Source organism: Martes martes, assembly GCF_963455335.1.
Source record: "Martes martes genome assembly, chromosome: 10".
Lineage (NCBI taxonomy): Eukaryota > Metazoa > Chordata > Mammalia > Carnivora > Mustelidae > Martes > Martes martes.
The window spans coordinates 7,455,366-7,479,161 of NC_137898.1; the positions used below are offsets into that span (position 1 = coordinate 7,455,366).

Genomic DNA, 23,796 nt, shown 5'->3' on the forward strand with positions numbered 1-23,796 from the left:
AGTCAGGGCGGGGGACACTCACAGACTGTCTAGGCTAGGCCAGTGTTGCCCCCCACCCCCCGCACTTTGGAGAAACTGAGGACCGGAAAGGGTCTGTTTCTGGGCCTCGTATTACCAAGATTGAGGTGTGGGGGAGGTCCTGCCTCCCTAGCCCTGAGGCAGGAAAGGGCAAGCCTCGAAAGGCAGGTTTGGGGCCCGCGGTTTCGCAGTGAGTGTGTTTGAACCCAAACCGCCGGAAATGGTTACTGGCTCCCCTAGGCCTGGCTTGTGGGGACCCCAACTGCCTATGGCTGCCCCTCCCAAGTTCCTCCCTGCCGGGGGGAGGGGCGACCCGCACACAGGTCTCCAGTCTCCAAGCTGCGCAGAACCCACCCCCGGTTTGCAGCTGCCCCTTCCCATCTGGCCCCGTGGGGAGCCAGGCTTCCAGGGCCCGTCCCCACTGTGTAAATTGGAACCCCCCCGCCCCCATTCCCCCAGTCATCGAGGCCACGTTTTCAGGTAGCCGCATTTTCATTCCTCCCTCCCACAGGCCCCTGTCCCCAAAATGTTCCTAGCCCCTCCTCCAGGCTATCACAAGGACCCGCTCTCCCCACGCCCCCGATCTCTACCAGGTTTCTGCCCCCCTCTGCCCGCAGGAAGACGCCCAGCCCCGGGTCCGGTTAGCCCCGTGGGAACGGTTAGTCTCGAAAACAGGAACCCGGGCCGGGGGCGGGGCGAGGCGCCCCTTCCCCACCGCAGTCCGCTTCCTGCCCCTCCCGGCTTCCTCTGCCCAACACCAGGCAGGGCGGGGGGCATAGGGGCATCTGGGTGGGGGGAGAGGGCTCTCGGTTTGGCTCCCCCCTCCAAGAACCGCGAGGCCTGACCTCCGCTCGCCCACCCTCGGCGCGGCGGGTGGCTCAGCCCCAGCCCGCGGCTCTGGCCTCCCGGGCGGCGCGGCGGGGGAGGGGTTAAGCTGCCGCAGGGACCGCCGCGTGCGGGGCGAGAGGGAGCCCCCGATGGGGGTGGCGCAGCGGGATGTGCGGAGCCCCGCGCAGGGGCGGGAGGGGCGGGGAGGGGAGGGGGCGGCCGCGGCGCGGGGGCGGGGCGGCGGGAAGCGGGGCCGCGGCGCGGAGGGCGGGCGGGAGCCGCAGCCGCAGCGAGGCCGGCGGGCGGGAGCGCACGGAGGTGGCGCCGGCCCGGCCGAGAGCGGGCTCCGTGCCGCGGGTCCCAAGAGTGAGTGAGCGAGAGCGGGCGGGGCGCTGGGCAGAAGAGGGCCCGGCCCCTTGGGTGTCCCCCACGGGCGACGCAGGCGGGCTAGGGGCAGCGGGTATGGATTGGTGGGTGCGGAGTCGGCGGCCGGGTCCGGGGTGGAAGGGAGAGAGCTGGAGCGCCCCGGACAACCCGCGGGAGAGGGCGGCATCCGCGGCGCAACCGGCTCTTCCCAGCCACGTCTTAGCTGGCCCTTCTCCCGCGGAACCCCCCATTTGACAGATGAGAAAATTGAGGCTCCGAGAGGCCAACTGACTCTCAAGGTCACACAGCGAGACAGCGGCAGGGCTAGACGGGGTTGGCAACGGGTGGCTCCTAGGAAAAGTCCGCCAGAGAACTCAGGAGAGGAGCCCCCCTCCAGCCCAGGGGAGTTTGTGTAGGGGCAGGGTTCCTCTTTGTGGGGCCAGGCCCTGCCTGCACCCGGGGATGAGGGGTGTCAGGGCGTTGTGGCCGCAGAGCTTTTCCTGGACTGCGGATGAAAGGGGGGGCGGCGGCGGAATGGGCGTGTGTGCTCACCCACGGGGGTGTGTGCGTATGTGGGAATGTGCATGCGTGTAGGTGTCCTGTCTTGTGTGTGTGCACACGTGTGCGATTCCAGCGCCTCTGTGGCCGCGGAACTCCAGGCTGGCCTGGCTCGAGTGAGCTGCAAGTCCGGGAACGGGCCCCATCAACGGGCTGGCCGCATTCTGGGCTGGAAGGCTGGGTATGTGTGCCGGAGGGTTCCTTCCTGCAGGTGTGTGCTGGGTGTGAGTGCCATTGTGTGTATGAGACAGGATGGGAGACAAGTGCCAGAGGCTCGGGTGTGTGTGTGGGGGGGGGGGAGGAGGTCTTACACCCCAGTGTGGGCCCCTGGCCTCGGGTTTAGAACGAGTGGGTGCGTCTGACCCTGCTGATGGATACCGCCAGGCATTCTCCACCCCTCACGGCGCTAGCGCCCCCTTCTGGGCACCCTGCTCTATGTGCTTGAATGTGGCCGGCCTCTGTGTGCGCTCACAGTTCGACTGTGCAGTATGGGGGCCTGGAACTCCGGCTGGGGAGGAAGATGGTCTGCTGAAGGGTTGAGCCTGGACCCCTGGGGCCTTCACTGAGGAGGTGGCTTGGGAGCGCGCGGTTCCCAGGCTCAGGCTTCCCGCTGACGCCTCCCGGCAGCAGCGGGCTACCCCCACCCCCACCCCGCACCCCGCCCCAGGAATGTTCTTCTCCACTCCAGCTCGCCTCCCCAAGGGCAGGCCCCTGGGGGCTGCCACAGCCCCGCCTCCCCTCCCCGGGAGCCCGGGAGGGGGCGATGCGGGCAGGACGCCTGGGTTCCTCCCTCCCTCCCATCCCAGGGAGAAATTCCTCCGAGGTCCCCTCAGGCTCTGGGTTCCCAAAATAACCCTGCGGGGGAAGGGAGGCTGTGGCGGGAGGGAAGCGGGAGGGGCGCGGAGCCGAGCCGCGGGGTGCTGCAGGTGCCTCTGGGGGAGAGGACGCGAGGGGAAGAAGGCCTAGGAGGGGCTGGGGCACAAACCAGTCCCCGGAGTCCTGGCTCGTCCCCCTTCCCGGGGAGCCCCTCGGCCTTCCCGTGACTCCGAGGGTGAGCCGGAAGCCTCTCGGCAGCTCGGTTTCCCAACTGGTGGGTTGCACCATCCCGGGCCAGACCGTTTAACCCCGGGAGTGGCCGCAGCGGACTACTCCGCCCCTGCCCAGCAGGGGGCGTGCCCGCCCCGCCCCGCCCCTACCCGCCCCGCGACTCGAACCCCCGCCCCCCGCCGGCCCCTCGGCAGACTCCCTCTCTGCCTCTCCTGGGACAGGGGTCCGGTCCGAGCCCCGTGGGAGGCTCCGGAGTGCAGCTGGGCCCAGCCTACCCGCTCCGGCAGTCATGGCGGGCACCCTAGACCTGGACAAGGGCTGCACAGTGGAGGAGCTGCTCCGCGGCTGCATCGAAGCCTTCGGTGAGTGGCACGCGAGGGCACACCCAGCCCGAGCCCAGCCCCGAGCCTGAAGCCGGGTCCCTGCCTCCCAGGACAGACCACCGGCCTAGACCCACCCCGTTCCGCAGGCTGCAACCATTTTAACGAAAGTCTGCTCTTCATCACAGGGTAGAGGGACCCACAGGCTTCAGAAAGGTTGTTCCCCTTCCCTAGCATGCCGGCATTGAAGGGAGTGGGATGGGGTCCCCAGACTCTGGCACATGAGGCGATTATCTGTCTCCCCGGAGATTCCGGAGGAACTCTCTATCTCCGGCCTGGGAGCTGTTTCCGGCTGATGGGGGGCGGCTTATCTGGTGAAGGGGTGCCCCTTCCCCCAAGCACACAGGAAATGACCTCTCGATTCCTGACCCTGGGGAACCCAGGCTTCTTCCGCCCCAGCTGGTTCCCCTCGGGATGGTGGCCGGGTCGGACAGTCCCCTCCTCCAGATCTTCGGATCCTGCCTTATCCCTCTCCCACCCTACCTTTTCTCCCATATCTGCCTACTGGTTGCAGAGTCCTGGGAAAGCAAGTGATGGGCGGGGAGGGGGAGATACCCGGCGGGCGGTGAGGTAGGCTTGAGGGACCACAGCTGCGGGACGAAGGGTCAACCCTCTCCTCTCTGACCCCTCGGAGTTAGATGACTCCGGGAAGGTGCGGGACCCTCAACTGGTGCGTATGTTCCTCATGATGCATCCTTGGTACATCCCGTCCTCTCAGCTGGCGGCAAAACTGCTTCACATATATCCTTCGCAGGCCGCGCCATGGGCCCCGCGGTCCCGGTCCATGAGGGAGCCTGGCTGCCCGGCCCAGCCCAGGCCGAGACTGGGCTTTACTCCTACAGCGTGAGCCCCTCCTGTGTCCTAGAATTCAGGCTTGGCCCAGCCTCGCTCCACGGCCTAGGCTCCGCCCCTTTCCTCTTCTAGACTCAGGCCCCGCCCCCTCCCCAACCGGGGCTTTGCTCTCCTGCTCCCTACAGTCTAAGACCTGTCCCTGCTCCCAGCCCAGGTCCCTCCTCTGGCCTCTCTTCTGGAGCCCAGGCCATGCTTTCAGCCACCCCCAGAACCTAGCCCCCTCCCCAGCTGTACACCCACCCAAACCTCACCCCTCACCCCAGACTTCAGCCCCTTTCCGACCGGCCTCGCCCCAGATCCCGCCCCCAGCATTTCTCCTAGGACCAGGCCCAGCCTTCAGCAGCCTCCCTCCGGAACTCGGAACCCTTCCGCAGCCTCCCTTTCTAGAATTAGTCTCCTCCTTTCTCGATTTCCTTAACCCCCCTTCACCTACCAACAGTCCCGGAAGGACAACTCCAATTCGCTGCAGGTGAAAACATGCCACCTGGTCAGGTGAGTCTTCCTTTTGGGGCTCTGTCCCCTCCTTTTGCTCCCTTCTCTCAGGCTTCAGATTGGCCTGATGGAGTGGAAAGGGCCCGTTCTGGGAAGTCAGTCGTGTGGGCTCGAGTTCCGGCTCTGTCCATGGTGGGCTTGCTGCTGCCGGCTCGCCCCTTGCTCGTCTGGGTCTGGTTTTGGGATCTGCCCAGAAGGGGTGGGGAGGGAATGAACCCGGAGGTGGGGGGACCACAGTCTTGGGGCTCTTTCCCCCTCTCTGGGGAGCTCCAGTCTCTGGGGACGGAGGGGGAGGCCTGCTTCGGGTGACTCGAAGCTTCTAGCAGGTACTGGATCTCAGCATTCCCAGCAGAGTTTGATTTGAACCCTGAGCTCGCAGAGCAGATCAAGGAGCTGAAGGCTCTGCTTGACCAAGAAGGGAACCGGCGGCACAGCAGCCTCATTGACATCGAGAGCGTGTGCGTGGGGCGAGCTAGAGGGCTGGGGAGGGCGCTCAGCATCCCACACCATCTGTCCTTAATAAATGTTTGTTAAATTGAATGAGTGAGGGTCATGTCACTCTCTTGCTTGAAAACCTGTGGCTCCCTGTCACCTTCACAATGTCTCGGCCGGGGATTAAAGCCTTTGGTAGTCTCCGGCCAGCTTGGCGTCCCTGCATCATCTTCCACTGCCCGCTCCCATCCCACGCCCTTCATACCGCAGCTGCACGCCATTCTCCAGCCTTCCCTCCCCACCATGGTGCTCTGCTCAACTGGGTCCCTTTGCCTGCCTCTCTGTGTTGTGGAGACTCTGCTCAGGCATGGGCTCCGAGTCCGTGGGCTCGGAGGGCTCAGAAGGCTTCCAGGGAAGAATTTGTCATTCCCTCCTGTGTCCCCCGCCACCAGGCGCTGTGCGGAGACGCCCTCCCCTCCACCCCCCCTCGCCCGCTGCCCCATGCAAAGACCTGCATACGTGCCACGCTGTTCTGTGATTGTTTCTGTGTCTGTCTCCCTCAGTAGACTGTGAGCTCCTCAAGGGCAGGAAACTGTGTGCTACTCATCTCTGTACGCCCCAGCGCCTAGCACAGTGCCTGAGTGCATGACAAGGGGGAGACTGTAGGAGTTGTGGGGACGGGGGACCTCAGTGTCCGTCTGGCATAGTACTTTAGATGGTGGAGGTCCCCCGTGAGCCTGAGTGGTGCGTCTGCATGGGTGTGGGGCCGCCGCGGATAGGGCGTCTCCAGCAAAGGACTCACGGCTCCTACCCCACCTCCCAGCCCCACCTACAAGTGGAAGAGGCAGGTGACCCAGCGGAACCCCGTAGGACAGAAAAAGCGAAAGATGTCCCTATTGTTCGACCACCTGGAGCCCATGGAGCTGGCCGAGCATCTCACCTACTTGGAGTATCGCTCCTTCTGCAAGATCCTGGTGCGGCCCAAGGGCCTTGGGGCAGGGTGGGCTGGGAAGAGGGTCCGGGGAGGGACGGGGTCCCTGGGATTAGGCAGGGTCACAGGGCTGGTCGGGGGTTTCAGGGTCACCAACCAAGGGCAGCCCAAGGGCAGCTGGAGGGTGAGGAGGGGCCATCTTTGAGGGGAGAGGCCTGAAGGGGCTGAGGCCGCTCCTGCCCCCAGTTCCAGGACTATCACAGCTTTGTGACTCATGGCTGCACGGTGGACAACCCGGTCCTGGAGCGGTTCATCTCCCTCTTCAACAGTGTCTCCCAGTGGGTGCAGCTCATGATCCTCAGCAAGCCCACAGCTCCTCAGAGGGCCCTGGTCATCACACACTTTGTCCACGTGGCAGAGGTGCCTGCCCCACCCCTCTCCCAAGCCCGGCCCCTCTCCCAAGCCCCACCCCCATCTCCCAAGTCCCGCCCCTCAAGCCCCGCCCTCCCAAGGAGGGCGACTCCCTCCTTTCTGCTCACTCACTGCCTCCTCTCCAGAGAAGCCTGGCCAAATCTAGGGCCTTGTCCAGTGACTCACTGCCTCGCTCCTCCTCGTTTGCCCCCACCCCCCCCCAGAAGCTGCTGCAGTTGCAGAATTTCAACACTCTGATGGCGGTGGTCGGAGGCCTGAGTCACAGCTCCATCTCCCGCCTCAAGGAGACCCACAGTCATGTTAGCCCTGAGACCATCAAGGTGCCTGGGACCCCGGGGTTGGCCGGGGGGGGGGCGTCGGGGGAAGAGCCTCGTCAAGCCTGGGGTCAGCCTTCCCACGTCTGGCCTCCCTGAGTAGAGCTGGGATCTGGGCACTCCTGTCTCCATTTGACAGATACAGAAACTGAGGCTCGGAGGGGTTCAGTGCTCTTCCTAGGTTATACAGTGAGAGTGGCAGAGGGGGGGCTCACAGGACTGCCTGACCCCAGAGTTGGCACTTTCCTCCTCTCCTTATATTTATCTTCTCACATATCGGGTGATGTACATATAGAGACATATAGAAAACAAATGTAGAGATTAAAGAAAAATTATAAAGAAAATGCCTGTGTAACTACCACACAGGTCAAGAAATAGAACATTGCCAGCCCCCGAAGCTCCCAGCACCTTAGAGCATAACTCCCTCCCCATCAGAGGTAACCCGTGTCATGACTTTCGTAATGATGATGGCCTTGGTTTTCTTTATAGCTCTGCCACTTACGTATGAATCTCCAAACAATGTGGGGTTTTTGTCGCCTGTTTTTGGATTTTCTATGAATGGAATCCTGTTGTATGTTATTTTATGTCTTGCTTCTTTCATTCTCACATTCTGTTACTTGGAGCTGTTATTCATGCGGTTCTGTGGCCGTATGATATTTTATTGTAAGTCCTAACCACAATGTGTAGATCTGTTCTCCTGCTGAACATCTGGGGGTCTTTCCAGTGTGGGCTGTCACAAACGGCGCAGCCAGGAACATTCTTCTGGATCTTTCTCCTGTGCTCTTTGCCTCCCTGAGCCTCAGTTTTTTCCTCTTATGAAGTGTTGGTGGTAGTGCGTGCTCAGACCTGGTGCAGAGGTGTGGTGTTTGGCTGTGGGTGTTCCCTTGAGCTCATGACCTACGAACTCTGACCTCCTCCCGGGGCTAAGGGAAACAGTTTTGGGGGACAGTGAGGGAGGATTTTTAATCTTTTGCCCATCCCGGACTCTGACTCCTCATCCTCTCCCACATGTCCTGGGCGGGGGTGGGTGGGTGGGAGGGTAGTTGAGCCAGTGACGTGCGTGCGTGTGTGTGTGTGTGTGTGTGTGTGTGTGTGTGACCGTGACCCTCTCCCTTCTGCCTCCCCCCCAACCCCCCAGCTCTGGGAAGGTCTGACAGAGCTAGTGACGGCCACCGGCAACTACGGCAACTACCGGCGCCGGCTGGCCGCCTGTGTGGGTTTCCGCTTTCCCATCCTGGGCGTACACCTCAAGGACTTGGTGGCCCTCCAGCTGGCACTGCCTGACTGGTTGGACCCTGCCCGGACCCGACTTAATGGGGCCAAGATGAAGCAGCTCTTCAGCATCCTGGAGGAGCTGGCCATGGTGACCAGCCTTCGGCCACCAGTGCAGGCCAACCCCGATCTCCTGAGCCTACTCACGGTGAGCGGTGGGGAGCAGGGATGCTGGGTGCCTGGGCACCAGGGATGACAACCGTACCTGGTCTTGGGTTTGTGCAAGGCTGCAAATGTGGCCTTGAGTTTGAGGTCCTGATCGAGGGATGGAGATCCAGCCTGGGCTGCAGGGTCTGGAGTGGACTCTGAGATGAGTTCCGGGCTCTGAATGGGGCTATGGATGGAGGTCTGACTCGAGGCTGCCATGTGGGCTTTCTGTGTTGGGCCTTGAAGCTGGGCCTGGGTCCTGGGTTGAGTTCCTGGGACTGGGTTGTATTCAAGGCCTGGGGCCCAGCGCTGGGTTCTGGGTGTGGGAGTGGTTTCTAAACATAGCCTTGAGCGCAAGCCCAGACTTGGACTTGGTTTTGGGGTCTAGGATGAGAGTGAAGTTCTAGTCCAGATTTGGATTAGATTCTAGACGTGGATCTGGGGCTTGGGTTTTGGGTTTAGAGTGAATTCTTAGCTGTTTCTAGGCTCTGGACTGGGATCAGGATTGAAATCTGAGCTGGGTGGTGGACGCTGGGTTCTAGGTTGGGGCTTAATCTCGGAGCTCTTGGCTGTGTTCTGACCTAGATTCTTGGCCGGATTCTTGTCAGTGCCTTCTGCTCCAGGTTTGGGCCAAGATGTGGTCCATGTGCTAGGCTGGTGTGTGGTTGCTGGCTCGATCTCATGACAGCGAGATCATGACCAGAGGCAAAATCAAGCCTGAGCCACCCAGGCGCCCTGCTGGGGTGTATTCTAAGCTGACCTTTGTCCTGAGTCTAGCTTCTAGACGGGGTTCCAGGCTGAGCTGTGGCCTCTAGGTGGACCTATGACCCTGGGCTCTGGACAGTGGACTCCTGAGGGCATCAGGGGGCAATGGGTATGATTAGACCTGTGTGTGTTGCAGGTATCTTTGGATCAGTATCAGACAGAGGATGAACTCTATCAGCTGTCCCTACAGCGGGAGCCACGCTCCAAGTCCTCGGTGAGATAGGGAATCACTGCTTCCCCACTTTGCCCAACCTCTTCCTCCCCTACCTCTGCCCTTTCTGAGAATCCCAGGACATGAGGGCAAGCAGAGCTCTTAGAAACTACCTCACTTCTCCAGCTCGCTGGGCGGGCTTCCTTCTCCCCCGGGCTCCCTCCTCCTCTGCTCCCCTAGGCCCTGGGCTCCTTCCCTCTGGCCCTCACTCAGTCCTGACCATTCCCATAGCCAACCAGCCCCACAAGCTGCACCCCACCTCCCCGGCCCCCAGTGCTGGATGAGTGGACCTCAGCTGCCAAGCCCAAGTTGGATCAGGCACTTATGGTGGAACACATCGAGAAGATGGTGGAGGTGAGACTCTGTGGCAGCCTGCCCTGGCACCTGAGGGGCTGGGAGACAGGTCCGTAGTGGTCAATCAAGAGTGATTTTGCCGGCCACTACCCTTGGAGCCATACCAGTGCCATGTTCAAGGGCCAGTGCTCCGTCTCCAGAAGACAAGGGGCGTTGGGGTTGGGGCAGGGGTCTGGAAGAGGGAGATAAAAGGAGAGATGGAGAGCCCCCGCATCTGATCCACCCTTCCTAACACGGGCTGGGAAGATGGGCATTTTGTTTTACGCTCCTGCCCCCTGTATGTCCCTCTGTGTGTTCCAGTCTGTGTTCCGGAACTTTGATGTCGATGGGGACGGCCACATCTCACAGGAAGAGTTCCAGATCATCCGTGGGAACTTCCCTTACCTCAGCGCCTTTGGGGATCTCGACCAGAACCAGTGAGGAGGGCTGGGGGTTGGGGGAGAGGGAAGGCAGGCTCACTTCCCCTCCGGTTTCAGCTTCCTGCTGTGCAAGAGAAGGCCATTGAACCAGATGATCTCTGCAGAGGAAGCTACCAATGTGGGGAGGGGCTCTTATTTGGGTGGGGGGAGGCTGTCAGCTGTGGCAGCACAGGGTCACCTCACTTGTTCAGGCAGATGGGGGGGGCTCCACCTGACTCTCACAAAGACGGGGGCCTGGGGACAGTGGCGCTTGCAGCTGGCAAAAAGTGTGGGCAAGTTCAACTCCTGGGTAGCCTGTTTTAATGAATAGAAAAGAAAGGCCTGTAATTAGCAGCACCCACTTGCTTATCAACAATTCACATCCTGACAATTTGGACAAACAACTGGTTTTCTGAAGTAGGTTAAACATGCCCCCCACAACCACGTTCAGATCCCCATTTTGCTGAGCAGACAAAACGCTAGTCAAAATTTACAGTCCAGCTCGGGTCGAGTTATATTTTAATGTTATTCATGTTTCAAAACTCTGTTTTTTTTTTTAATTTTCCATACTGTAAAACCCCATGGTAAAAAAGAAATCCAGGTAGCGAAATAGATTTATAGTGAACAAAGCCTGTGAATTAAGAAACCTAAGTTCCCTTCTTTTCCCCATCTTTCCCATCCGAAGAGGTTCTATTATCCTTAGCAACACATTAACAATGTTCCTGGTTTGGCTACAGTGTATCCTTCCAGTCTTTTTTTCCCATGTTCCGTAGGAGTTGATCCAGATTTTGTCTCTCTGGGTCTGTTCCTTAGACAAACAGGATCACTGTATAAATCTGCCTCTGCCCATGGTGCTGGTTGTCATTGTCTCGTTTCTGCTCCCAGAACTGAGACCAAGTTCTAGGTTAGGTCCCTGGGTGGGTGGGTGGATTTTTTTTTTCCAGGTCACACGTTCAGTGAGGGTGCAGCCCTTGGAGACCTTGGAAATAGCTTTCCTCAGGGGTCTCAAACCTTAACCCCCCAACTTCTCCACGTGCCAAGCCTTGGGCCCAGCCCATCTGGGTATCAAAACCAGCACCCGGCTCACTGGGGAGACCAGCAACCCCCTCCTGGGGCGGCCTCAGCCTCTGGTCCCCACTCCCTGCATCAGCTTGAAGCTCACTCTTTTTTTCTGCAACTTGGGGGACATCCATTTGTATCTGGCAAATTCACCTTTGCACTTGAAGCAAATGTGGATGTATTTTAATACCAGAATCTATGTATTCGTAGCAGTAGGATTGTCAGGTTTTTGTGTTGTTGTTCTTGTTGGTTTCTTTTTTTTTTCTTTTTTTTTCTTTTTTCTTTTCAATCCCTGTCTTGATGGAATGGCACATCTTGGCTTTTTGCCTTTGTTTTTGTTTTCCACTTAACCCTTTATCATGGACAGCTTTCTATGCTGCTTCATGCAGAACCCGACCTCCTCGTTGTTTAGAAAAGCTGCAGCAGAGCTCCACAGTGTAGCCAGGCCGTCACTGGCCTCCCCATTCTCCTGCTGACAGACGTGGAGACTGTTCCCAGTGTTTCGCTATTAATATACGCCATGCTGCTGTGAGCATCTTTGTACCCATGCACTCAGGCCACTATTTCAGTAGGAGAAATTCCTAGAAGTGGGATAATTGGATCAAAAGATATGCACATTCTAAATTAGGAGAGAGACTGCCAAAGTGACCTCAGGCAAGGTTGTGCCAGCTTGCACCCCGATCAGCAGTGAGCAAGTGCCCATCTCCCAACTTCCTTGCCAACAGTGGACGCTATAATAAGCTTTACAGTTTTGTCAGTCTAATTGGCAAACGGTGTCTTGGTTAAATCTGGATCTCTTCAATACTAGTGGGGGTAGGATATCTTTTCATATGTTTATTGGCCTCTTGTATTTCCTCTGTGGATTGCCTGTTCATAGTCTTTCTCCATTATTCCACTGGATTCATTGGTCTTTTTCTCATCAATTTTCAGAATCTCTGTTAATGGATATTAACCCTTTGCTGTTGAATGTGTTCGCAAATATTTCTCCCAGTCTGTCATTTATGTTGTCTTTTGCCATATAAAGTTTTTAAAAAATGTCGTGTGCTCAATATGTCAGTCTTTTCCTTTATGGCTTCTCGGATTTGTGTTATGTGTAGAAGAGCCCTACTTGCCTGGAAATTACAAAGTAATTCTCTTACACCTTTTCCGAGACTTTGATAAGTTTTTTTTTTTTTTTTTTTTTTTTTACATTAGTGTTCTCAGTTCGGTGAGGATTTTAGTGCTCATGCACGGTGTGAGATAGGGATCTAGGGTGATATTCTTTTCTAGATGGACAGTGGACCCCATGCCCCATTGAACGGAAGGGTCGGTCACCCGGATCATGTCACAGAGCCCGAGGTATAATGGGCAGGAGTTTCCAACAAGGACCAACCCTGCTGGAAGTAGCTCCTGGTGGCCCAGGACCCACTAACTACAAAGACACAGTTGTAAATGCTTACTGTATACCTCATTCACCAAATCCTCACCAAAACCCTCTAAGGGGCAGGGATTATCACTGTCCCCATTTGCAGAAGCAGAAACTGAGGCACAGGGAGATTAACTAGCCCAAAGGTCACACAGCCAGGATTAGCAGACCAGAATTTGAATTGAGGTCTGTCTCCAGATCACATGCTCACTCTTGCCCTACAGCACATTGATGGGTAAGGAAAGGGTTCTGTGGGCAGCCCTGGATTATGTGGGGAACCCTGACCGCAGGTGTCCTTCCGGCAGTCAGTCACATGAGAGTGAGACGCAAGTGGCTTTTCCCCATCTTGCCCGGCCCCAGAGCTCCTCAGAAATCTAATTCTCAGGGCTCCCCACTGGTGTTCCAAGGCTGATGATCTTGTGGGCAGGGGCACAGCCCTTTCAGTTAGTGTCCGCCCCTACTATGTGAAGTGGCCATGGCAGGAATTCGATCCCCATTTTTCTGGGAAGGCGGCCTGGGGTTAGTGATTTGCTCAAGACCACACAAGTAGTTGGTAGTGGCCTGCGCACCTGCCTCGCTCCAAGGCTAGCGTTCTCTCTGCTGCACCAGGAGTCCCAAATCAGGAGTTGGGTGAGGATCTTTTTCCTGGTAGGGAACTTCCCAGTGGGATGGGTTAGGCCGCTTGGTGGGTCGTCCTGGGGAGGGCCCACCCTGAGGCACTCCCCCTGCCCCCGAACAGGGATGGCTGCATCAGCAGGGAGGAGATGGTCTCCTACTTCCTGCGCTCCAGCTCGGTGCTGGGCGGCCGCATGGGCTTCGTGCACAACTTCCAGGAGAGCAACTCCTTGCGCCCGGTTGCCTGCCGCCACTGCAAGGCCCTGGTGAGCCCCCGCCCAAGCCACGCCCCCAGTCCCGACCCCTCCCCACACTGGCCCCTCCGCACCTGCTGGAGCCTTCTCTACCTTATTAATCCCGCCTGCCTCTCCTCCTGCTGTTCTGCGTCTACCCAGCCCTGAGGGGGCCCCAGAGAGGGCCAGCCTCAGACCTTGCCCTTGAAAAGGAAGACGTAGAGCCTTTAGCTCTAAAGACCTCTTCGCCAGCACGGCCCCCTTCTCTATTTCAGATCCTGGGCATCTACAAACAGGGCCTCAAATGCCGAGGTGAGCGGGGCAGGTGGGCTAAATTTTGGGGGGATAGTTACTCCCTGGGTGGTGATTCTTATTTGGGTGGGGCATTTGCGGAGCAGTGAAGAACCTTGCAGCCCGAGAGGCGCAGTGATTATATTGCAGGGGGTACCCATCCAGTGGGCTTTTATTTTGGTGAGACAGCTGCCCAGGGAGCCGAGCACTTTGGAGAGGGCAGGGACTGGCAAGTAGGATGAAGAGAACGGTTTGGAAGAGGATTCTTATTTTGGTGGGGCAGCTGCTCGGGAGCAAAAGAAACTGGGGAGAAGTACAGGCCTGGAGATGGGGACGAGGGTGTTCCGACCAATGGCCCTGGCCAGGGGGCCCCCCCAACTGCCGACCCCCTCTCCCCACCGTCTGCCTCCCCCAGCCTGTGGTGTGAACTGCCACAAACAGTGTAAAGACCGTCTGTCAGTTGAATGCCGACGCCGGGCCCAGAGTGTGAGTCTGGAGGGGTCTGCACCCTCCCCCTCCCCCACCCACACCCATCATCGGGCCTTCAGCTTCTCCCTGCCCCGCCCTGGGCGTCGAGGCTCCCGGCCTCCAGGTAAGAGGGGATCTCATTCTGTGCTGGTCTCTGAAGGGAGGGAGGCAGCACCATGCTGGCAAAGTGTTCACTTACCCAGAATGGAAACCATTCTGGAGTTGTAGTTCTCTTATTTTGGTGGGGTGATCCAGCAGGGTTGGACAGGTAAGGGGGCCAGAAGATGGCTCAGGAACCCTTGACCTTGGGAAGCTCAGAGAGACTAATACATAAAGAAGAGTAAAAGGGAAAGAGGCTTCAAGATTCCAGTTGCGGGGGGCACCTGGCTGGCTCAGCCAGTAGAGCATGTGACTCTTGATTTCAGGGTAGTGAGTTCAAACCCCACGTTGGGCATAAAGCTTACCTAAAAAAAAAAAAAAAAAATCCAGTCACACTCTAATTTTGTTAGGGGGGTTGACAATGGATTGGAGAGGGAATTGCGTGAACCATTTGTCTGTATTTTCCCTTTTTGGCTGCTCCGGAGGCCATTCTGAGAAAAGTCCCTTGCCCCGAACATCTCCGGCGGCTCTCTTGGGGTCTCTGGTGGCTTTAGGCCAATTTGCTGAATGACAATTCCCCCAAATGATTATTTTGCTGAGAACAGTCTGAGCGGCCACGTTAAACGGGGGTCTAAGGCAGTGACCACAACCGTTTGGATTGGCATAAGTCCTGAAAAAATAGAGGCAGGCACCAGGTATGAGTCCTCAAAAATCGAAAAGATGAAACCATTTGCATTGAGCCTTCCAGAAGTGCTGGGGTCTAAAATGTGAAATACACACAAAATTGACATTTTAAGCAAACTGCACTGACAAATCTGCGGCTGTGGAAAAGCTGCGGCAGAATGAAAACTTAGAGAAAGAGCCTCAAAAATGGGCCCGATTGGTCATTCAGTGAATTGATTTTTGGTGGATGGGTCTGCTTCCAGGATGGGGTGGGCTGTCTCCTGTGAGTGGGGGAAGGGCCGCCCAAGGCACTGGGACCCAGAAATTGTTCCTTGCCCCATCCCCACCCCAATTTCCCTGCAGAGATCCGAGAAGAGGATGTGCAGACAGTGGAGGGTGGCGTATTTGATATCCACTTGTAATGGATGGTGAGTGCCACTGAGGGCTGGGGGCATGGAGGGAGTGGCGGGAGGGATCAGGGAAACATACGCTCTGTGCAAATGGCCCAGTGTAGGCGGACTCCTACTTTTGGGGGGAAGGTCTTCCTTACAACCTCTGTTTTTTTGCCTTTTTTTTTTTTTTTCTTTCCCAGCTGTGACTGGATCAAACACTCATATCTGCCTTGGAGAAAAGACTTGGACCAGAGCAGAAAGCCTGGGGTGCTGGGGCAGCAGGCTGGGGCTGGGTGGGTGGGGTGTGAGGGTGGCATGCAACTGAGGGTTGGGCCAGGGCTGGCGTCCCTAAGGTTGTACAGACTCTTGTGAATATTTGTACTTTCCAGATGGAATAAAAAAAGGCCCATGTAATTAACCTGGACCATCAGAGTCTAGAATCTTCACGTGGCTGGGGGCGTGTGTGGGGGGGGGCGGGAACAGTAATCATAGGGACTAGAGTCTTGGAGTCTAGAACTTTGTAGTCAGAGACTCTTGGGAGATCTGGGATCTCATGTGCTGGGAATCGGAGAGGGACTAGAATTGGGGGCTAGAACTGTAGCGCCAAAATACCTTGGAACATAACGATTTGGGGGAGGGTCTAGAATCTCCAGGAATCCAGAAACTTGGGCATCTGAAACTTGAAGCCTGTGCTTCCTTGCTCCAGAATTACTGGGTCCAGTGGTCATGGATAACCATAGCCTTCAGCCCATAGCCAGAATTCCCTTGCTTGACAGGTGACCTCTCAGCTCTAGCTTGGATCCTTCCAGTGATGGGGACCTCACTGCAGAGAATCATGGGGGAGAGAGGGTGGGAGTGCCGGCCATGGGGAAGGGGAGAGGGTGGGACCCTGGGCAGCCCAGGCCCCAGTAGCTCTCACTGGTCTTGCGTGCCTCAGGGTGGGCGTGCACTCTGAGCTCAGAGCCTCCTGGCCTTGTGCTGTTCTGCTGCCAGCCGGAAGGACAGTTACTTCCAGAGGAAATGCATATTGATCCTGCTGTCAGCCTCCTGTGGCCTCTCCCAGCCCAGCCCTTCCCTCCTGAGTTTACAGCACGGAGGTTTTGGGGGTCACCGCTACCTGAGGAAGGCTGAGGCTGCTTCTAAGGCTGGTCTGGGTGAAGAGGGTGGGCTGGGGGGGGTCTTCTAAAGGTTCTGAAGCTGGGCCGGGCTCTGGCAGCCCCCCTCCCCCCCCAGAGAGTGGGGGAGCTACCTCCTCACTCCCGAACCTGGGGTGTATCCTACAGCAGCTGTGGGTTGTCCTGGGGGTGGAGGCTTGGGCGTCCCAATTTCCACCTGTGAAGCAATGGCCTCAGCCCCTCCCTCCGGGTTCCCTGACCCCATGCCCACCTCTCCCCTTGGGACCCCGCTCTCCGACCAACTCCTCATTGAGGTCACCCCCCCCGCCCAGTTACTTCTCAGCCACAGCACTGCCCTCCATCAGGCCCCCCAGGGGTGTCCCCGTGTCCCCCATCGGGTCCCTCACTCTAGCGGCCTCAGCCCCCTCCTGGCCCTTCCCCCTCTGAAGGCTGTAATATCCGTTTCACGATTTGGGGGCTGAGTTGCTATAACAACAGACGGGGATTGTGTTGTGAAGAGCGGCTCGCTCCCTGTGCCGCCTCCACCCCTGCAGCCTGGTCGGCTCCCCTCCCTGCAGCCCTCCGCCCCAGCCTGGCCTATTCCCAGCATATGTGTGTGTGTGTGTGTGTGTGTGTGTGTGTGTGCATGCAGATGTGTGCCCAAGGTCTGCCCTGCCCAGGGAGGGTCACGTGTGACTGTTTCACGGTTGCATGTGTGAATGTCATGTAGAAGCTTCCACGCTGCACGTGTGTGTGTGTGTGTGTGCGCACGCGCAGATGCACACGCTCTGTTTGCTGCATTTTCCCTCCACCCTGGGTCCCCACTGGACTGTGCCTGGGAGAAGGGCCACACTGGGTGGGTGACTTTGGGGAGGGGTGCCTTCAGGTGGTGGGTCCCAGCTACGTTGGGTCGCCTGAACCTTGGACCTTGGGGGGAGACAGTCCTGTACCTGGGAGGAGGGGCTGGAGGTGCAGCAGCTGCCAGGTGACCTTTCCTGCCCTTGATGGGCAAAGGTGGCCCAGGGAGCTGGGGGTAGGGACAGGAGACAGATGCTCACTCTTCCATCTCTCCCTGGCCCTGCCCTCCTGTCCCTTTTTACACCCATCAAAAAGGGTCTGTGAGAGTCTCTGAGTCACTGCCCCTCTCCACCTGTCTCTCTGTGTCCGGGTGCCTGGCTGGACATGTCTGTGTGTGTGGGGGGGGTGGTGGTGGTGTGGTGTGTGTAGGCTGTGGGGAGAGGCGCAGTGGGGGATGGCTGGGGCAGTGGGCTTTGGGGTCAGAGAGGACATTTCACATCCACAGACCCTGACTCAGCAGTTCCCATTCTCTGGCTCCTCTAGTGGCCTTGGTGGGGCCAGCCTGAGGGTCTTTACATGGTCAGCGTGGGCCTCAAGTCTGGGAGCTGGCTTAGGGATAGCTCTTCCAGACCCCTAAAAATCGCCCCTAGCAGTCTGGGTCCCCTGCTCCCCCACACAGTCCGGAGAGGAAGACCACTTGTGGGTGGGTATCCTCGCCCATCTACTCTCTGTAACCGGCCACTTTTGTGCAAAGTGCTTCGCGGGGGCGGAATGACCCTGTGAGCCAGTCCTCTGTGAGCCTCTGTTCCCCTGGCCCCGTGCATTTACCCCCGTGCTGGCGCTTGTGTGCTCAAGTTTGTATGCATATGTGTATGTTCTTGGGCAAGCGTGTGCTTCCTGTGGGGATCTTGCCCACAGGAGATGGGCAAGGGGATCACTGCCCATCTTGCAGTGGGGCATTTCTGCAACTGTCCCTGTGTGTCTCTTTGGGAATGCCTGTATGCACATGGATAGTTGTGCATGGCTGTGAGTGTGCTGTGGTGTGCCCGTGCATGCATTACCTCCAGCTAAAGAAACACCACCTACTATGGGCTATGCAAATCATGGCCCCTGCAAATCATGGCCCCTGCAACAGAGATCAGGGTTCTGGGCGAGGTGGCAGAATGGTGTGGTGTACACACACACACACACACACGCACACAGCCTCATTCAGAAGTCCAGTGTCCAACTTTGTGGTACACACACTAGGTGCCAGGTCCACCTTTGATTGGCTGGGTGAGTGAAGGGGTGTCCCCTTCCTCCCACACTCATCCACGCGCACATTCAGGGTGTCCTCACAGGGAAGGCCTCCACCCAGCGCCACGCTCACTCTGAAACTCCCGGTTGGGGGGAGGAGCACAGAGGACCCGGCTGCTGCCAGCATTCCTTCCGGGATCCAGGCAAAGTGCAGCCTCGCCTCTGCCCCCAGACCTGCTCCTGCCCACGTCCGGAGTTCCGGGCAGGACTGGGAACCAGGCTTCAAACTCGGATTCCCATCAAGTAGCGCTGGGAAACCCCAAGCCCTTAGGTCTACCCCGCCATCATCGCTGCCTTTCCCTCCCCGCTGCCTCCTTCCTTAGAGACCCTCACGCCTCAGTTCTAGGGGAAGCCAGGGCGTCCTCGGGCGGTGGGAGGCGGAGGCCAGGCTAAGGGTTTGGAAAAAGCCCCCCCACCGCGGCCTCGGGCTGGTCTTCCTTCCCTAGGCTCCCGACAGCCTGGGCCCGCCCTGGGCGTAACCAGTAGAGGGCGCTGCGACCCGGGTCCCTCACTGGTCCTGCTCCCTCCGTGCCCCAAGTCGGGGCCCACAGCCTCTCCTTGGGCACGTCCCAGTCCTGGGCGCTGCTACACGGGGCCGTCGGCCGAGGGATGCGGGACCGGAGAACCCGACCCAATAAGGGAGAGGCTAGGGCGTCTGGGTTGCCAGAAAAGACATTGGGGCTGGGTTGGGGGTCTGCCTGGTTGGGAGCCCCGGCGCCAGGGCTAAGGACCGCGAGAGGCGGGGAAGAGCTCGGATGCCCTGGGGCCGGGACGCCTGGGTCCCTGGCAGGGGAGGGAGGTGGGCCCGTGGAGCCGCGGGACTGGCGCCTTCTGCGCCTTCGCATTGGCTGCGCCGCTCGTCCGTTAGCGCAGCGTGGCCCAATGCGCGTGTCTGGGGGGCGGGCACTGGTGCTGATGCTGCCGTCAGTCGGTGTTGCAGGGATGCGGCGGCGGGAGCAGCCGCCCTGACTCGCAGAGCATCTTCCTCCGAGCGGCACCGCGGCGGGGCGGGCGGGCGGACGAGCCGGCGGGCGGGGAAGCGGCGGGGAGCGAGAGAGGCGCGAGGCGGCCGACACCGCTGGCCCCAGCTCTGCCACCCGCTGGAGACGGGGCGACCCTGGGGCTCTGATCCCCACCCTCCAGCTCCAGCTGCCCCCAGAACCAGGTACGGGGGGGGGGGCTGCGGCGGAGACGGGCGGGGGGCGGGAGCGGATCGGAATCGGGGGAGGGGAGCGATCGGAGGGGCGGGGGAGGCAGGAAGGATGGATTGGGGGGCGGGGGCGCTGCCGCGCTGAGAGGGCTGGCTGGGTGACAGCGAGGAGGCTAAGTGGCTGGGGAGGGGGTTGGGGGTCGGAGGCTCCCTGTGGAAGGGGCACTGGCCCTGAGCAGGGGTGAGTGGAGAGGAATGGGAGGGAGGGTCGTTGGGGGAAGGGATGGGGCAAAAAGGAGGGGCATCCGGAGGGCTGGGAGGGAGGCTCTGAATGGGGGGTCCCCAGTCTGTGCTAGCCCCAAGGGCTGGAAGCAGTGTTCGTCCAGAGGGGCTGGGAAGCTGTTGTGCTCTAAGGGTCTGCAGGGGAGAAACCAGTGAGGAACTGGGCTTGGTGGGCGAAGGAGAGGGCGCTGGAGAGGGGAAAGAGAGAAGTGGAGAGGCAAGGAAGGAGCAGGGGCCAGGCCAAGGGCTTCATACTGGGGGGCACCACGGAGGACCAGGCTTTACTGGGGGATGGGAGCCAAGGGGAGAGGAGGTTATCGGGAGGGAGCAGAGGGGAAGGTGCCAAGATGCTTGAGGCGGAGCTGGGTCTGTGCTGGTGGAGAGCCGGGAAAGATGGGGGGGCCTGAGGGAAAGCAGCGGAAGCTTGCGGGGAAGGTTGGGGGCGACGGAGAGGGAGACTGGGAAATCAGTAGGAGGGGGCTGTGCTGGGGTGGAATGCGCTGGGGGCGGCGACGGGGTTATGGTCAGAGAGCGCTGCAGGGAGAGGCAGCTGCAGGGCCCTGGGCTGGCTCCCCCACCCCCAAAGAGGAGGGGACCATTTCTCATGTCCCAGCCTCTCCCCCAGCTGAAGGAGCCATCTGCCCTGGGTTCTTTGGTCTGGGTGTGAGCCCTTGAACCCTTGATGGGCCCTTGGAGGCGAAAGGGGCTTCTCAGAGGGCGGTTGTCTTCTTTACTCTTAACCCCCACCTGAGTCCTGGGTGAAGGCATTTGGTGCCTCATTGAACGAGCAAGGGCTGGGAGGGGATTGTTTCTTGGTGCCTGGAGGTGAAAGGGGTAGTCGTCCAGACCTGGAGGGACGGAATAAGCCTTAGGGGGTGGGTCTTGGGTGTCCAGTCCTCTCCACTGCTTTGCGGGTTTCCATACACCCCTGGTTTTGTATGTGTTGGGGGTGGGGTGGGGTGGGGTGGGCGAGGGCCTCCCACTCACTCCTGCCCCTGCCTCTGGCCACCTGCCTTGTGTCCGGGTATTCGTTTTGGGGAGCTTGAGGGTTTTGCATTCTCTATCTTCTGCAGAGAAATAGAAAGAGAGAAAGGAGACAGAAGGAAGAATGAGTGGAGGGAGGTCGGCTGGTCTGTTAATTGTGAGGCCTTTGGATTTGTGGGGTGCTTCAGCCACTCCAGTCCCTAAGTCCTCCTGCCTCCAGGGACGCCCCTGGGGATGCTGGCATCTGAGGCTGGGTTGGATCTTCATGAGGGCAGGGCAGAAGGGTCTAGCTGGGGGTTCCTTCATTCCCGCTGGAGGAAGTGTTCTCAGACTCCTCCTGTCCTCAGAGCCATGGGGGTGGATGGGACTGACAGACAGGCAGAGGCCAGTGGTCACTGGGTGGCTGGGGAGCCCTCTCCAGGAGTCGAGGTCCTGTCCTCGCTTCTCGGCTTGAGCTGAATCCACACTACGGGCTCCTGAGAGGCTGGCTGGGCTCTGGGGGTGCTGTTAGGGACCTCTCTGGGAAGCTCTCCGTCTCTGCCCGAGTCCAGCTGCTCCCTCCTGCCCGCCCTTGTCAGTGACACAGACAAGCTGACACTGATACATACACTCGGTGGCACCCACCCAGACACACACCTACACAGGCACACACACCTGCGTACACAATACGCCTCCCGGCAGCACCCCGCCTACACTCCCCACCCGGGGAGACTGCCACCTCGCTGCCTGCCTCCGAGACCTCCCCCAGGTGCCCTGCGCTCCTGTACATGACACATGCCTGGCCCCTACCTGCCCCCAGAGCCCCAGCTCTGCACCGTCAGCTCTCACCCTCACACACTACACACACACAGCCCCCCGCCCACCCAGCCCCCCGCCCACCCATTCACCTCCCCAGGATGACGCAGCCAAGTCAGCACACCTGCGCTCCTCCCTACACACCCTCGCCCCCGGACACACCCTCCTGGACACCCCCCTGCCCCAGTCAGCATCACATGGGTCATGGTGCCACTTTGCCTCAGGCCTTTGTGTGTGTGTGTGTGTGTGTGTATGTGTGTTTCTGCACCCCGGCACACACTTACGCTCACTAACACCCTTTATGCCCTGGCTCACCCCCTAAGCTTCTCCCCCACTTTCATTCACTCGGATATCTTTGCTCCTTGAAAGAGAGCACCACCACCCCAAGCCCCAGGCCCTCCTACCCGTCCCGACCAGGACCGCAGTCCCTCCCTGTCACTCAGCTACACCTGGCCTTCCCCAGGAACTCCCATCCCACCTCTCCCACTAATCCTCGGGGGCCCTACCCCCGCCTGACACAGGGGCCACGCCGTCCATTCATTCCCAGCTCTGAGCTCAGCCCCCAGGGGGATGCAGACCATGTGTCTCACACGCCACCCACCCTGCCGCTCCATCTGTCGGGGCGGCTCCCCACCCGGCCCTATCCACACCGACAGACAGGCCCGTGGGGCTCAGAGACTCACTCAACAGATAAGCCCGCGCATCGTGGCACCCAAGCCATTACCAAGCCTTCTTGCCACCACCCTGGGGGCGCCACGTGGGCTCCGCTCTGCCCCTCAGTGAGCCTCCGCTCCTCATCTGTAAAATGAGGGGGTCCTTGTACCTATCTTGTGGGATTCTTGCAAAGGACCAGATAAGGGGCCAATAATGGTAACAACTTTATGCATCGCGTTCCTACCGTGAACCCGGCTCAGGTCTAAGTGCTCTGAAATTCACCTCCTGTATTTGTCAGGACCGGAGCGAGCCTCCGGCAAGCAGTGGCTGATTCCATCATGATCATGTAACCTTCCACACACTCGTGTGCACACACCTGTCCTGGGTACCTTTAGGAACTGACCCAGGTACCTCCTGCTGACTCACAAGGCTGCCCCTGGAAACCATCTGTCCCCTCTGCATCACTGGGGTGTGCCCACCCAGGTTGGTGTCTCCCAGCTGTGCACAGCTCAGGGATGGGCGTAGGGGTGAGCTCAGCGGTCCCACTGTCTGCCCCCAGGCTCCTAGGCACCGAAGCCCCAGCCCCCACTTTGCCGAGTCATTCCATCAGACCTCGGCCCCCAGCCCACCCAACTTCTCAGCCCCACACCTGACAACAGCCTCGTTGTGCATGCCTTGAGCTGCCGCCTCTTATGCCCAGCCCCCTGCATGCTTCTCTCCACATGCACAGAGACCCACTCAGGGGGCTGCGATGTGTATGACATTCACTTCTAGCGTTGCCACTATGGGACTCCCTCTGGTCTTTAGACCTTGTCCCACCTTCCTAGGCAGGAAGAGGTGCCCAACAGAATCGGGGAGGGCCCAGGGAGCAAAATTTGAGTCCCAACTCTGCCACCTCCAAACTCTGTGACCTTGGGGGGTCCCTTTCCCTCTTTGAGTGTGTTTCCCCATCTGCAAAAGGGGGCAGTGAGAAGCCCCGCCTTGATTGCTTCACTCACTGGGCCTGGTGGAATCAAAGGAAACACGAGACACGTGGAGTTTTGCAAATTGCAAGATGCTGAGATGAGGAGATTTAAATGTAATCATTAACACAACACATTCAGGCTATGCCAGGCGCTGTCATGAAGTGCTTTACATATATTAACTCTTAATTTGGACAACGCCAGTCTTACCGTTATTTTACACGTAAGGAAACTGAGGCCCAGAGGGGCTAAGTAATTTGCCCAAAGTCACACAGCCGGAAAAGGGTAGGGCTGGTATTTGAACCCAGGCTCCGGGGTGAGTGCCTCTGATCACTGCTTTGTTCCTGCCAGCTGCTAAGGTGAGGCCAGATGCCAACATGCTCTAGGTCTCCCCAAAAAAGTCATCAGGGCTGGGAGAAGGGAGCGGAGGAGGGAGATCAGAACTGTTTTCGGCCCACCAAGCCTGCCTGTGGTTTTAGGGAGGAGAAGGGACCCTCCAAAAAACACATTGGGACCGAAAGGGACTTTAGGGCTCAAGTAGTGTGATGGCCCCTCCCCTAGGATCCCAGGGCCCCCTCCTGAGCCGCTCTGAGCAGTAGTCTTTCTGCTCTGCTCACACACCTCCACAGAAAGGGAACTCATCCCCCCCCCCCCCCGGAGGCAGCCTACTCCACTGTTGGAGGTTCTAAATTGCCAGCAAGCCTCTCTTTAGCTCGAGCCAAAATCTCCCTCCCCCTA

The 23,796-nt window shown here is 59.0% G+C and overlaps 1 protein-coding gene across 6 annotated transcripts; it reads left to right on the plus strand.

Moving 5' to 3' along the window:
• The first annotated feature begins 641 nt into the window (after nucleotides 1-641).
• RASGRP2 (RAS guanyl releasing protein 2) lies at nucleotides 642-15,458 on the plus strand. 6 transcript variants are annotated; one of them, XM_080817233.1, is made up of 17 exons: nucleotides 642-676; nucleotides 3,039-3,179; nucleotides 3,836-3,938; nucleotides 4,479-4,541; nucleotides 4,868-4,999; nucleotides 5,797-5,947; nucleotides 6,151-6,324; nucleotides 6,540-6,656; nucleotides 7,789-8,070; nucleotides 8,971-9,048; nucleotides 9,277-9,399; nucleotides 9,700-9,815; nucleotides 13,001-13,142; nucleotides 13,385-13,421; nucleotides 13,816-13,992; nucleotides 14,994-15,058; nucleotides 15,223-15,458. In XM_080817233.1, exons 2-16 carry the CDS (start codon nucleotides 3,107-3,109, stop codon nucleotides 15,050-15,052), a joined length of 1,827 nt encoding a protein of 608 aa, XP_080673359.1. In that variant the 5' UTR covers nucleotides 642-676; nucleotides 3,039-3,106; the 3' UTR covers nucleotides 15,053-15,058; nucleotides 15,223-15,458. The 6 variants fall into 6 exon arrangements, 5 of the variants coding, with proteins under 5 accessions (XP_080673359.1, XP_080673357.1, XP_080673361.1 ...); XR_013967585.1 differs by lacking the exon at nucleotides 642-676 and adding an exon at nucleotides 1,115-1,212 and having other exon boundaries at nucleotides 13,766-13,992; nucleotides 15,223-15,445; XM_080817231.1 differs by lacking the exon at nucleotides 642-676 and adding an exon at nucleotides 1,115-1,212.
• The last annotated feature ends 8,338 nt before the right edge of the window (nucleotides 15,459-23,796 follow it).

Bases quoted from the DNA above. Each gene is read 5' to 3' on its own strand.
- RASGRP2 (XM_080817233.1), top strand. From the start codon at position 3,107: ATGGCGGGCACCCTAGACCTGGACAAGGGCTGCACAGTGGAGGAGCTG. The intron at 4,542-4,867 runs GTGAGTCTTCCT...AGCTTCTAGCAG, and splicing joins AAAACATGCCACCTGGTCAG to GTACTGGATCTCAGCATTCC. The intron at 13,143-13,384 runs GTGAGCCCCCGC...TCTCTATTTCAG, and splicing joins GCCGCCACTGCAAGGCCCTG to ATCCTGGGCATCTACAAACA.